This window comes from Cyprinodon tularosa, unplaced genomic scaffold (assembly GCF_016077235.1).
Source record: "Cyprinodon tularosa strain WSP-4 unplaced genomic scaffold, ASM1607723v1 ctg109, whole genome shotgun sequence".
In the NCBI taxonomy this organism is placed as follows: domain Eukaryota; kingdom Metazoa; phylum Chordata; class Actinopteri; order Cyprinodontiformes; family Cyprinodontidae; genus Cyprinodon; species Cyprinodon tularosa.
The window spans coordinates 1,715,259-1,727,822 of record NW_024037882.1 but is presented as its reverse complement, the minus strand read 5'-3'; the positions used below and the strand labels follow the sequence as shown (position 1 = coordinate 1,727,822).

At 36.2% G+C, this 12,564-nt stretch overlaps 2 protein-coding genes across 4 annotated transcripts; both read left to right on the top strand.

Moving 5' to 3' along the window:
* Positions 1-1,723: 1,723 nt before the first annotated feature.
* On the top strand, positions 1,724-5,020 carry selenoe (selenoprotein e). The gene is made up of 4 exons (XM_038293744.1): positions 1,724-1,906; positions 2,198-2,274; positions 2,429-2,507; positions 4,687-5,020. The coding sequence occupies exons 1-4, from the start codon at positions 1,799-1,801 to the stop codon at positions 4,828-4,830; spliced, it is 408 nt and encodes a 135-aa protein (XP_038149672.1). The 5' UTR covers positions 1,724-1,798; the 3' UTR covers positions 4,831-5,020.
* A 189-nt stretch (positions 5,021-5,209) lies between these two features.
* zgc:112294 (transmembrane protein 17A) lies at positions 5,210-8,943 on the top strand. 3 transcript variants are annotated; one of them, XM_038293724.1, is made up of 5 exons: positions 5,210-5,551; positions 6,090-6,196; positions 7,038-7,151; positions 8,003-8,347; positions 8,382-8,943. In XM_038293724.1, exons 1-4 carry the CDS (start codon positions 5,425-5,427, stop codon positions 8,321-8,323), a joined length of 669 nt encoding a protein of 222 aa, XP_038149652.1. In that variant the 5' UTR covers positions 5,210-5,424; the 3' UTR covers positions 8,324-8,347; positions 8,382-8,943. The 3 variants fall into 3 exon arrangements, with proteins under 3 accessions (XP_038149652.1, XP_038149643.1, XP_038149660.1); XM_038293715.1 differs by having other exon boundaries at positions 5,212-5,551; positions 8,003-8,943; XM_038293732.1 differs by having other exon boundaries at positions 5,431-5,568; positions 8,003-8,943.
* The last annotated feature ends 3,621 nt before the right edge of the window (positions 8,944-12,564 follow it).

The following is a 12,564-nucleotide window of genomic DNA, read 5'->3' as shown; positions in this document are numbered from 1 at the left end:
TTGCCGACACCTCTATCTATTGTTTCATCGCTCCGGGCCTATTTCTGTGCTGCTGTGATTCATACATCTGTTTCAGCCCTCTCTGTAGAAAAGAGAAGAAAGCTAAACCAACACAAAAGATTCCAAGCTGAACTCATCTTCTCAGGCTGCAGCCATTCCATATTCAGAGCTAAATATTTAAGCAACAAACAGATGATATAAACACTAGCAGCTGAACAATGAGATTTTAACTAATTTAAACTTAGGCAAAAATATAAATTGATATTGTATGTCACACTTTACGGAGGAGTATTAGGGCCAGATTAGATATTTTTTTAAAAGGATGAAATTTTAACATTACGAGAATAAAGTCATAACATTAGGAGAATAAAGTTGTACTATTATGATAATTAAGTTGAAAAATAACATGAATGAAGTCATTATACCGCAACCAGTTTCAGAAAGAAAGCTTCAAGCTTCGACCAGCATATGACAGCTGAATAGCACCACCAAACAGCAACCTGAGTCCACTTTGACACAATGCCCAATTTGATGCTGGTTGCTAAAAGATTCCCTTATTTGTTATTGCCAAAGTATAACTTCACATGATGCACATCATTTTAGGGCAGAAAGTGCTTCTTGTAAGAGTTGTCATAAAATACAACTTTAATACAACTTTATTGTTGTAATATCACGACTTTATTCGTGATATGAAACGGACGTTTCAATTTGCATGTTGTCTAAGCAAAAACAAGGCTTTGTTGTGCTACTGTATAAAGCAACTCAACACTATTTCTGACATTTGAATTGAAAAAGCCTGGATGGGATATGAAATGTCTTCAAACTTGGAAACAAAGTCCAGTGTTTTTTTTTTATTTTTTTTTTTTTACTTTTTTGGAAAGTTTTTTTTATCCTATGCATGAGATGAAAGAAAAAATGAGTGATATATAGATATATCTGTAAAAAAAACATTAAGCAAGGTTCTACTTTAATTCTAAAAATATTAGGTGGTCCCTTGGAAGGAAAACAAAACCCCTTTTGACTATTTTATCATAAGGAGAGCTCAGAGGGCCTCCAGGGTGCAAGTTAATTATTATTCAGACAATGTGGTGTAAAAGCTTCACTGTAAAATACAAAAAATAAGATAAATGAGAAACAGACTAGGAAGTTGATTTCAACATTTTTTCAGTCAATTCATAGTTATTAAGCATAACTAGGGCTGGCTCAAAGATGGTGATAAACCTTTGAGTTAGAGAAAAAAATACATTTCTAAAAATTGCTCACAAACTATAAACAAGATGGTATTACAAGTTGAGCATGTTTCACGTTTAAATTGACAAATAGATTTTTCATTATCATTGAGAATCAGCTGAATTACAAAAGACTGAACTTTGGTTGTCGGTGGATGAGAGCATCTGGTTGGCTCTCAGGGGCCTCATCCTCTCAAAGCTGTACTGCTTGGGAAAATGTGATAACAGTACACATGTTCTGCAATCCTGCTGATGTAAAGGAGACTATAACTTTATAACCAGGGGGCCTTCATAAATCAAAAACAGACTTACAACTGAGATTTTGGCAACTGACCTATATTTATGCAACCAGGTGGCAACATATGTGATTTTGTTCTCAGCCTATTAAAAAGATTATAAGAGAAACACTGGAAGAAATACAACAATTCAGCTCAGGGAGGCTGAACTCCCCCACATGAAATTCTGGTGGACTTATCCATCCTCTAGACCTGACCAGCAGAATTACTAGGTGACAATTTGCTGGTTGTAGCATAAGCAGAGGGACTCAAAGACACAAAACAGTCTTTAAGATGTTGGCCTGGTTGGTGCTCACTTTAGCTATCATTACTGGAGCATCAGAGAGCAGCAACAACACAGCAGCTGAAGAAAGGCTTGTCATAGCTCGAGGTAAACTGATGGTGAGTTGGACTGTAAAATGCTATACATGTGGAGAAGTTTAAACCCTCAGCTGGATTTCTTTTTATGTCAACACGTTTTATTGTGAAACCTTTTGTTAAATGAATCAGATATTCAGAATATGTAACTACGATGAGCAGGTCCGAAAAGTACACAACAAGAAAGGTTGTTGTTGGTTGGCTTGACAATTTGCTTTCTCCTAAGATATGAAATGAAACTCAGTGATTGCACAATGAACCACACAAACATCCACAGGCAGCAGTTTTAACAATTGTCTGTTGTCCTTTCTGCAGGCTCCCAGTGTGGTTGGATGATCCATAAAGAAAATGCCTGAGCTCTATAAGTTTCTCATGGAGCGATGGGCTTTATAGTATCCTTTTCTTGCTGAGATACAGCTTCAATCTGTTTGCGAACTCCTCGCCCCAGCTTTTGTGAGCTTTCTAGAAGTTTATGCCACGTAGAATGCATGGATGTTATTATTTTAAGTCTATCTGTTGTTTTCCCTGATCTGCCTTTCCATATAGCCATAACTTAGAGTATGACTCATCAGAGGAGAAGAATCCCCGTCTTATATTTTACAATGAAAACGACGAGGTGGTAAAGGTAAAATGTTTTAGAGCTTTATCTACAGTAGGAGGTTCATGAATGTAAACACAAGAAGATATCAGCAAATTTAAGGCTGGCAAATCTTATGTGACACGAAAAGGCCAAAATAAGAACTACCACGTGCTTTGATTTTATGTATTCATTACATATTATGAATAATACATGAATATGTTTAAACAGATTACAGAGAACAAAATAAAACATGAAGAAAACTTAACAGGCTATCTTTGTTTGGGACATTTTTTTAAAAGAATTGCATATAGTTTTTTCCTCCTTCTGAACTCAAATTAGAGCCTTTTCTGCATAATTTTACACTGAATAAGTTTCCTGTTAGCTATGGGGTCTATCATCTTCTCTTCAACATTGCTCTATAAATTCTTTATGGGGTTTAGGTCAGGCCAATCTAGCACAGTGATTTTATGGTAATTTAACCAGTTGTTGGTATTGCTGCGAGTATTAATGGATGCCAAGTCATGCTGGAAAATAAATAAAAAATCTCCTTTAAACATGTGAGCTGGGAAAAGTATTTATTGCTCCCAAGTCTAAGCTTAAGGCTTAATAAAAGACAGTCTAGCAATACCAGTGGTTCTCTTGCTGTAAACGCTGTACTGGACCTCTTGCAACAAGGATTATTTGCCTCTTCTCTCTTCCTTGATTTCCAAATGAAGTCTGTGTGTGGTGGAGGATGAACGACTGACTCCAGCTACAGTCTACTTCTTCTGAAGCTCCCTTAAACCCTTCAACCATTTTGCTCTATAATCCTCACATGGCTGCTGCTATCCCTGTTGAGTGTGGACATCTTTCAACCACATGTTTACCCTCTACCCAACTTTCCATTAATATGCTCGAGTATTGCACTTTGCATAGAGCCAGTTTGTTTATTGATAACCTTCCATGTCTAGGTTGTTGAAATCTGTATGCGGAAAACTGTTAGGCAGATGATTACCTAATCTAAAACATAGTATTTGTTGATCAGTGGTGTCAAAAGTAGAGACATTTGTTCCTTAAGTAGAAGTATAGATACTGCAGTTTAAAAACACTGATAAAAGTATCAACTTGACCTCTTTACTCAAATAAAAGTGAAAAAGTATGTGGTCCAAAAACTACTCAAAGTATAAAAGTATAAAGTAACCTTTGAAAAAAACAAAACAGGCAGATGCCACTATATGAATTGAAAACTAAATTTTTCGACTATTTAAAAAAATTATTTGAGATAGGGCCAAGGATGACGGAGGCCTGTTTCTGACCTTTCAGACATTTGACATCTTTTTCTGAATCCGACATCGTAGCATGGCGTAGACAATTCACATTTGCAGTTTGAAGAACACCTGCTTGATTCTGATGATTACCTTTAGCTAACCAATGAGTGTTTGTGTTATATCCATCCATCCATTATCTTACACGCTTGTCCCAATTGGGGTCACGAGGGGTGCAGGTGCCTGTCTCCAGCAGTCAATGGGCAAGAGGCGGGGTACAACCTGGACAGGTCGCCAGTCCATCGCAGGGCATTTGCGTTATATGACTCATCCAATTGCACTAGTTTTCACTAGATGTGTCACTAGATCTGCATTGGATGGCGCACATGACGTGAAATAAATATTTATGAACATTAAACGAAGCCAAGAGTAATGAGTAATGTTGATATTTAAAATGTAAGGAATAGAAAGTACAGATACTTATGTGAAAATGTAATAGAGTAGAAGTCAGAAGTAGGACAAAAAAAAAAAGTAATGGAGTAAAGTACAGATACCTAAAAAGTGTACTTAAGTACAGTAACGAAGTATTTGTACTTTATTACTTGAAACCTCTGTTGTTGATAAGAAATATTATTTTATTAGTTTCATGTAGTATATTACAATTTTAGGTAAACTTAATTTCAATCTAATCTGATGAATTCTAATATAATCTTAGATTATATCATATTATGCGATCTAACAATGTAAGTTTTAATTTATTAATAAATATTTATTCATTTATTACTGTTTTCATGTGAAAATCTGTTACCTGTTCAATTGCTATAATCAGTTAGGTGTAAGTTTTAATTAGTTATACAAAGAGCACAAAAAAACAGACATCAATTCCTGGATTTAACAGACAATGAAATGTAACTGTAAACCATCAGCTGTTCATGTAGTGATGCTGGAATCCATGTTTCTTTATCTTCCATGTGTTTCAGACTGTCCCTGTGAAGAAGATGAAGGCGGACGAGATCAGCAGCTTGTTGGAGTCTCTGGGGTTCTATAAGAGGTCCCAAAAAGGGGAAGAAGTGCCAGAGGAGTTTAAGAACTTCCCCCTGCACGCCCCAAGGGACGAGCTGTGATGACCCCTTGTGGCCAAACTTTGCGACTGCAACCCAGTAGCATTAATGACAAGTGGGGTTAAAAGGCTGAACTGTTGAGTCAGGCCCCATTTTGAGGACTTGCTGGTTGGGTGCAGCGCAGAGAGTATTGGGCATATTTGTGGCACACTGTCTATTCACACCTTTTAATAAAATTTATTAAAAAAACAAATATTTAAAGTCTATCTTTATATTGTGTTTATAAGACACCAGAAACAGAACACCATGGTATAATAAATGGTGTTCCTATGTGACCTATCGAGCTCAAACACCAATTTATTTCCTAAGCATATAAACAGATTTACTAATCAAAATACACACTAACAGACAAGGTATAATGCCACTGCTGCAGACTAATCCTGAGCCCGCCTTCCTCACCATAATCTGATTAGCAGCAACATATGCATCTGTCTCTCTTGTAGCCATTAAAATCTCTGGGGATCTGCAACTGCATTTATGTTATGGAGGACAGCAGGAACTAACAGCAGAAAAGGACACAAGACCCACAGTTGAAGTGTTTGGATTGTTGCACATTGCGAGCCCTTAGCTGTGTCATGACCATCAGCTTTAGCCACCATGCCTGTGTTTTACTCTTCTGTACCAGACAACCTGCAGATGGGCCTTGCCTGCGTGGGAGGCTCCGTGTTCACAAACAACAGGACAGCAGACAGTGACTTCACAAGGGAGCAGGAGGATGCATCTGGTTTGTTCAGAATTTGAGTTAAGAGTTTACACAATAGCTTACAACATTTAAATCTGTATCAGAAATGTGATTTTGTTCAAGAGTTAAGAAGTAAAGAATGAAAGATGACCAGTTTATTAAAGTATGTTGGAGTGCCAAATATATGAGAAAATTGTATATATTAGCTAAATTATTTATTTGAACTCACAAAGAAATATCTCAAAAAGGCTTGTTCTGCAGAACAATGCACTGCTTATCTATCTATCTATCTATCTATCTATCTATCTATAGAGAGAACATATATACAGTAACTGTATATTATGTGCTTGATGAGAAGCTAAATCCATCTAGGCATATGGAAAAATGTGAGCTTTCCATAGTTGTGTTTCAACCTTTTGTTTTGTGAGAGTTATGTTGCAATCCTTATCACCAGATATGAGTTATGATTTAAAAAAGTATTACCTATAATATACAGTAGTACTACTCTTATTTAGTTGATTTTTTTTTTTTTTTTTTATATATCACAAACCTTTGAAATTTCCTTATAATTGTCTTTCAGTGGTCAACGAACTGGTTTCTCATCTTCCTCTTCAAATGCTCTTGTACTTCAATTTGTTTTACTTTCCATGTTGGTGGTTTTCTGCTGTTTTCATGTTGGAAGTGAAAGTAAGTCATTGAGAAATCTATGCAATACTCTGAGAATATTTTAGATAGAGTTACAAAGTAAAATCAGTGGAAGATAAATTTAGATTTTTTCTTTTATCAATTTGATTTTTTTTTTTTTTTTTTTTTTTTTTTATCCCCCCTCATAATTAGCTTTGGTTGCTTTGCAGACACTAAACTCTTAGTTGTAGATCTATCAGGTGACACCATTAAAAATAAAGAAAACCTTTAACCTGAAGTCACATAAACTTAATTAAACCTTTCAAATAAGTAAAAAAATATATTAATATAAAACAGATGAAAAAAAGGTACATTCATAAACCTTAAATGTAGAAAAAAGCCCCAAAAGCATTCTTAAAGTAGAAAAAAAAGCTTTAAATTTGGCTCCATCTAGTGGTTTCCCTCAACAATTTTCATATGAGTGCACTTTCCCTCACTTCAACTAAATAAACATTTATTTTAGTTGCAAAACTTACATAACCTTTTGAAATTATCCTATCAAATTTTCTGAATGTCTATATCATAATTTATGTTTGTTTAAATGTTTAAAATAGTTTCTAAAATTCTGATAAAATTTACCAACAAAAATGCATGTCATCAACCCTTGTTTTGACACAACTAGAAGACGAGTATATTATGGAAACAATAGAGCTTAAACTTAGCTACCTATGTATATTTCTTGCCTTGAAGTTCAATAAAGTAGTAAATCTTCATCAAATTAAAACAGTTAATTTTAATCCATTTTAAACATTAAAAAGGGACCAATCAAAGGGTTCTGAGATTTCTAATATAATCTGTTCTTTTATCATGAAATATTCTCATCATCTTTCTTTTCCGTTTACAGTTCAGCTACCTCCCTGGATATTACCAGGGGCTGCTCATAACCGGGTTGGTTCTTGTTACAGTGATTGAAGTCATCAGGCTCTACCTGGGATACATTGGCAACCTTAAAGAAAAGGTATTTTAGAGCCAGATCCTCTCTAAACCACAACAAAAAGCTCTGATTATACCGTATGCCTTGACATGCATCTGTATTAATACCTCAAAGAAATTTTCACTTTGTTATTAAGCTTTAATCTTAAACTTCATTGTATCAAAATTTGATGACAGACCAACATAAAGTAATAGAAAACAAAACATTTGCCATTAAAATGTTTATAGAAATTCATCATTTCTGATTCAATATAGTTAGAAACACCTTTGCAATAAAAACTAGATTTTTTTCAATTGTATGCCCCCACTATGACACTTAGACAGAAACGTCCTTTCATCTTTGGGAAACAGATTTAGTTCCACTCAATGGAGACATCTAACTTTACTTAAGCCCTTAGTTTTGTCATTTTTCACTAGTTTATTTTGTTCGCTTCTTGTCTCCATGCCTGTTTTTTATTTATCTTAACCCTCATAATAGTCTTAAACTTACCATGAATCAGTAATGCTTGGTAAAAAAAAGTCTGTAAAGCCAAAGCCGAACTGCTGTAGTTAAACTGTGACTAAATTGAAAATAAAAGGCAAAAGAGTCCAAAAAAAAAAAATTATATTCAGTTTAATATGTAAACACATTTATACAACATGTATTGTTTTCCCTTTAATTTCTCAATATTTTGTGTTGGTCTATCACAAACTTTAGGGATGTTTAAGTGATGTTAATACATGTTGGATTTAATGAAGTGCTATATAAATAAATTGTACACAGTTTTTGAAATAGTGCTGTTCTTAGTGTGCTTGTAACAGTGAAAGTAACATAAGAACAACATCTTTAAATAATGCCCATGCACCAGGCTCAGTCCCTTTTCTCCCTGTCATCAGGTCCCAGCACTGGCAGCCTTCTGGCTCCTGTCTTTGACGTTCCAAACACCAATACTGCTGTTCTTCATCACTGATGAAGGCGTTATCATTCTGCCTCTGGAGAGAGCTGTCCACTCTATCTACCTCTTTTTTCTACTTGCTCAAATCCTGGCTTCCTTCTTGGCGCTTCGTACCATGACCCGAAAGCTCACCCTTCTCTTCCACCTGCGGCAATTTGGGAAAGTGGAGAGCTTGAGGCATGCAGAGATGAGCCCGATTTACGGACTTCCTTACAACCGCAGTGGGCTCCCAATATCACCCACCCATGAGATCTACCATTAAAGACATAAAACATATTTTCTCAGTTAATCTCAAAAGACTTTATTAAAAGAAAACTGGGTTTAAAAATAAAAGTTTCAATCCTCATTTAAAATGGAAGTCACCCCATGAAATCAGCATGATCATTTTAGTTTTAACATACTTAGCAAGCGTTTGATTTGCCTGATTTTAAGGGTTTTATCCAACAGATCATTATTGTGTGGGATGTAAAGGTGTGCTTAAATACAGTTTCCAAGTTGAGTACACCACTGTATAATTTTATGCCTTTTTAATGGGACAACACTAAAGATATGACCCTTTGTGTGCAGCTTGTGTAACAGTGTACATTTGCTGTCAACAGAAAATAAATCAGCACACACCTGAGACCTACTAAATTGCTGATGAGCTGCATGACTCTAGGGAGAGAAACTGGTTAATTGGGCACATTTTGTTTAGATATTAATCCCCCTGTATTCAGCTATCTTGGGGGGGACATATATGTAATTGTATATTAATTTACAAACAGTACACTGACTATTTTCTATAGAATCAAATAGTTATGACTTCAGTGTTGTCATGAGAAAAGATTTTGTTAGGATGGAGAATTGCCAAAACATTTATTTTTTATTTTTGTGTCTATTATTTTTTTTACCAGAACAGATATAGAAATCTGATGTTTTGTCTTTTTTTTACCTGCATTTTTGTTGTGTAACAATATTTAAAAGTTGAATAAAAAAAATAAAAACATGCAAGGACAGATAAAAAAGCTGATGTTTTCTTTACCTGCATTTTTTACATTTAATGGTATGCATAATAACAGTATAGAAGCATAACTGAACACTGGAAAAAAAAAGAAAAAAAGTGTAAAAAAACAAAACACAAAATCCACCTTTAATTTGTTGATATCAGAACATTTTTGTAAATTACACTTTAACATTTAGTTTAGTTGATCAAAGCATTTTGCACGTTATTTTTCAGTCATTAGAACATTTTTATTTATTAATTACAATCCCAATTAGTTTCCACTGAAGTAGCTATGAATCTTCATTTGGTCCAGTTTATAAAAATAACTGTGATAATACAAAACAATATAGATATTTAACTAAGGAAACACAGCATGTTTAGAGCTCTTTAAAATGATGTATAGTTTACATCTGGACTTCCAACATCACTATTTATGTCCACAATTCTAACCATCACTAACCACTTTTCTAAACCCTGCCACTTGGTATCTTTTCAGACTTCCTTCAGTTCTTCATACTACTACTATTGATCAGGCATGTATTCAGACCAATGGCATGCCAGGGAAAGTTGTGTCTACACTACAAAAAATATATATATTTTTTTAAATAGGTAAATTTTTTTTTATTAAGCCAGTAAGTGAGACTCTTTGCCAATAGAATAATACAAAGTACATTTGAAATAAGAAAAAAAAAACAACTGCATTATCTTATTCCAAGATAATAATATCTAATTATCTTATTTTAGGTGTAAAAAGACTAATTCCATTGGCAGATCATTTTATATACCTACTCAAATTAAGGTTCAATACACTTATTTTAAGGACTTTTTACTAATTTATAGAGAGGTAGATAGTGTTTGCAGTATGAACGTGGACCCCAGTTCCTCCCTCAGACTAGAAAGCAGTTTCTGCATTGATTCAGACCAAAGGTCTTTCTCCCTAAGGTTATTACCCACCTTTAATCGTTTAGAATGACTAAACCAGGAACTAGAAGCCTCCCCCGTTGTCTCATGAAGAACAATCCATGTGAACTGAATCAGCATCTCCCCTGGGTGGAATATAATTATAATTCTCACCCTTCATTTAAAGCTGGACTTTCCCCATTTAAAATCCCCTTTGGTTAGCAGCCACCTCTTTTCCCTGCTAACGAGAAGGATATTTGTCTGTCACTTCACATTTGACGTTGCAAACAGGTTTGGAGCAACACTATCAACACAATTAACCACATATCTGCTTAAAATTAAAGGTTAGCTGAAAAAAGATGAAACTCCAAGCTCCACAATACTCCTCCGATCAGAAGGTTTGGTTAACCAATAGAACCTCCATTATGCTACGTTCACACTGGACGCAGCAAGCGCAGCAGAAGCAGCGAGTTTACATGCAAAGTCAATGGTTGGCGCGCGTAAAGGCGCAGCGAAAGGTCCCACAGCGTGTTTTTGAGCAGCAGGCACACCGCATCTGAGCAGCTGAAGCAGCGCATCAGGAGCGTTTAAGCATCTGACGCGCGTGACGTGCCGCAAACGCGCTGCTGCTCGAGATTGAAAAATTGAACTTTTGCTGGTCAACGCGCCGCATCAACCAATCAGAGGAGCTGATCTGGGAGCTGGCTGGGAGAGAGAACGCTGATGATACAGAGCGCTGTGATCACTCCTCTGAAACAGTTTATTGACGCCTAAATTAACTTAAAATGCAGAAATCTGCCGGCAGAATATGTTCGCTTTTATAATCCTGGTGCCTGCAGTTTGGATTATTTAGATGAAAAACACCTACCAGCCACCGCAGTGAACCGCGAGGAGGGGACCAGGCCAGAGGCTGCTGATGAATAGGATTCCTACTGACAGTGCACCGCTGGTATGTGGGGCTCTGAGTGGCTCAGACAGAAATGGTAATCTGGATGAACTGACTGCACTGATTAAGTTTTCAGGAGGAGTTTCTCACTTAAAAACATATCAAAACTACTTTATTCCCACTGATCACCGCAAATATAGCTGCAAGGCAGAGAAAGGATTGAAGCTCAGCCCAACGCATGTCAGACCACTTTTGCACCGCGCAGCCAGAGCAGCAAAGCTGCTTCAGCCATGCATCAGAACTAACTGGTACAAGCAGCAAAAATTAAGCAGCAGACGCGATTTTGCTGCGCCTGCTGCGTCCAGTGTGAACATAGCATTAAAATGCATTTCTACACTGCGAAACAACTGAAATCTAAGTAAGTTATTTTTTCTTAAAATAAGTGCATTTTTTCTTGAACTGAGCAGATTAGAGATTTTGGAAATGGAATAAGACAATTTACATTTAAAAGAAGAAAAATGAACTCAAATGCCAAATATCTAGTACTCGTAATTTAAGAGTAGAGACTACTCATTCCACATACTCATTACTTACCTACTCAAATTAAGAGTAAATACAATTATTTTGAGAAAAGGTTACTCATTTTCCGAGATTTTGCAGTGTAAGGCAAGAGCTAAATTCTCTGCTCAGTCCATCCAGTGTCCTCCTTTTACTCCTTTCAGGATATATCTCACCTTCCATGTGTCCAACATATCCTGTCCATACCAGCACCTTGAGATATTGTGAAATTGTAAGTTGTTTAATGACCTTCAAGTGACTAAAAAAAAAAATATTTAAGTACACACTTTGAAATGTGTACAACCCTTTTATCTGTGTAACGAGCTCGGAAATTAGGACCCAGTATTCGAGGCGAGACAGCCAGAAGACGAATTCAGAAAGTTTTTTAAAAAATAATCAGGACTTGGGGCTGTGGATCTGCAGCGGCAGTGGAGGAGGCTAGGGGACCGCCCATCCCTGGCACTCTGGTTAGGGAGAGCACAGGTAAGTTCAATTCAATTCAATTCAATTCAGTTTATTTATATAGTGCCAAATTCACAACACATGTCATCTCAAGGCACTTCACAGTTCAACCAGATCATACAGTCAAATTGATACAAAGTTTTCTATCTAAGGAAAACCAGTTGATTGCATTGACTCAAATACAATCCCTCACACTAAGCATGCTTGTAGCGACAGTAGAGAGGAAAAACTCCCTTTTAACAGGAAGAAACCTCCAGCAGAACCAGGCTCCGTGTGACCATTAAAATCTACAGAGAGTTCAGGCAGGTTCAGAGTTCCATGAGTCGAATAAAGAGTTCAGGCAGAACATTCATTTGGGAACAGTCAAGCTCAGTAGTTGAGAGGCAGAACAAGGCATGATGACAGGAAAACTAAGGTACTTTAAAACTCACTCCCTACACTGATCCAAGAACAGGACCAGGGCATGCTCACTGGATAAGAGACTGGACATGATCAGAAACACTACGATAACTAAAAACCTCTGGCCCCCAAGAATGAGAACATGAACTATGGAATCTGTAATGATCTCAACTTCAAACTCAACAAACAACGTTTGTTAAGTTTGCTGCTGCTGCCATCAACACCTTTGTTTATAGATGTTCAAGACAGGCCTGTTCTTCAGATTAGTCCTGTTTCTCTGACTATGACTGACTAGAATTGCTCTCTTCATCCTCTG

Coding starts and splice junctions, on each gene's coding strand:
- zgc:112294 (XM_038293724.1), top strand. CDS start 5,425: ATGCCTGTGTTTTACTCTTCTGTACCAGACAACCTGCAGATGGGCCTT. Junction 6,197..7,037: donor TTTTCATGTTGGAAGTGAAA/GTAAGTCATTGA, acceptor TTCCGTTTACAG/TTCAGCTACCTCCCTGGATA. Junction 7,152..8,002: donor TTGGCAACCTTAAAGAAAAG/GTATTTTAGAGC, acceptor CCCTGTCATCAG/GTCCCAGCACTGGCAGCCTT.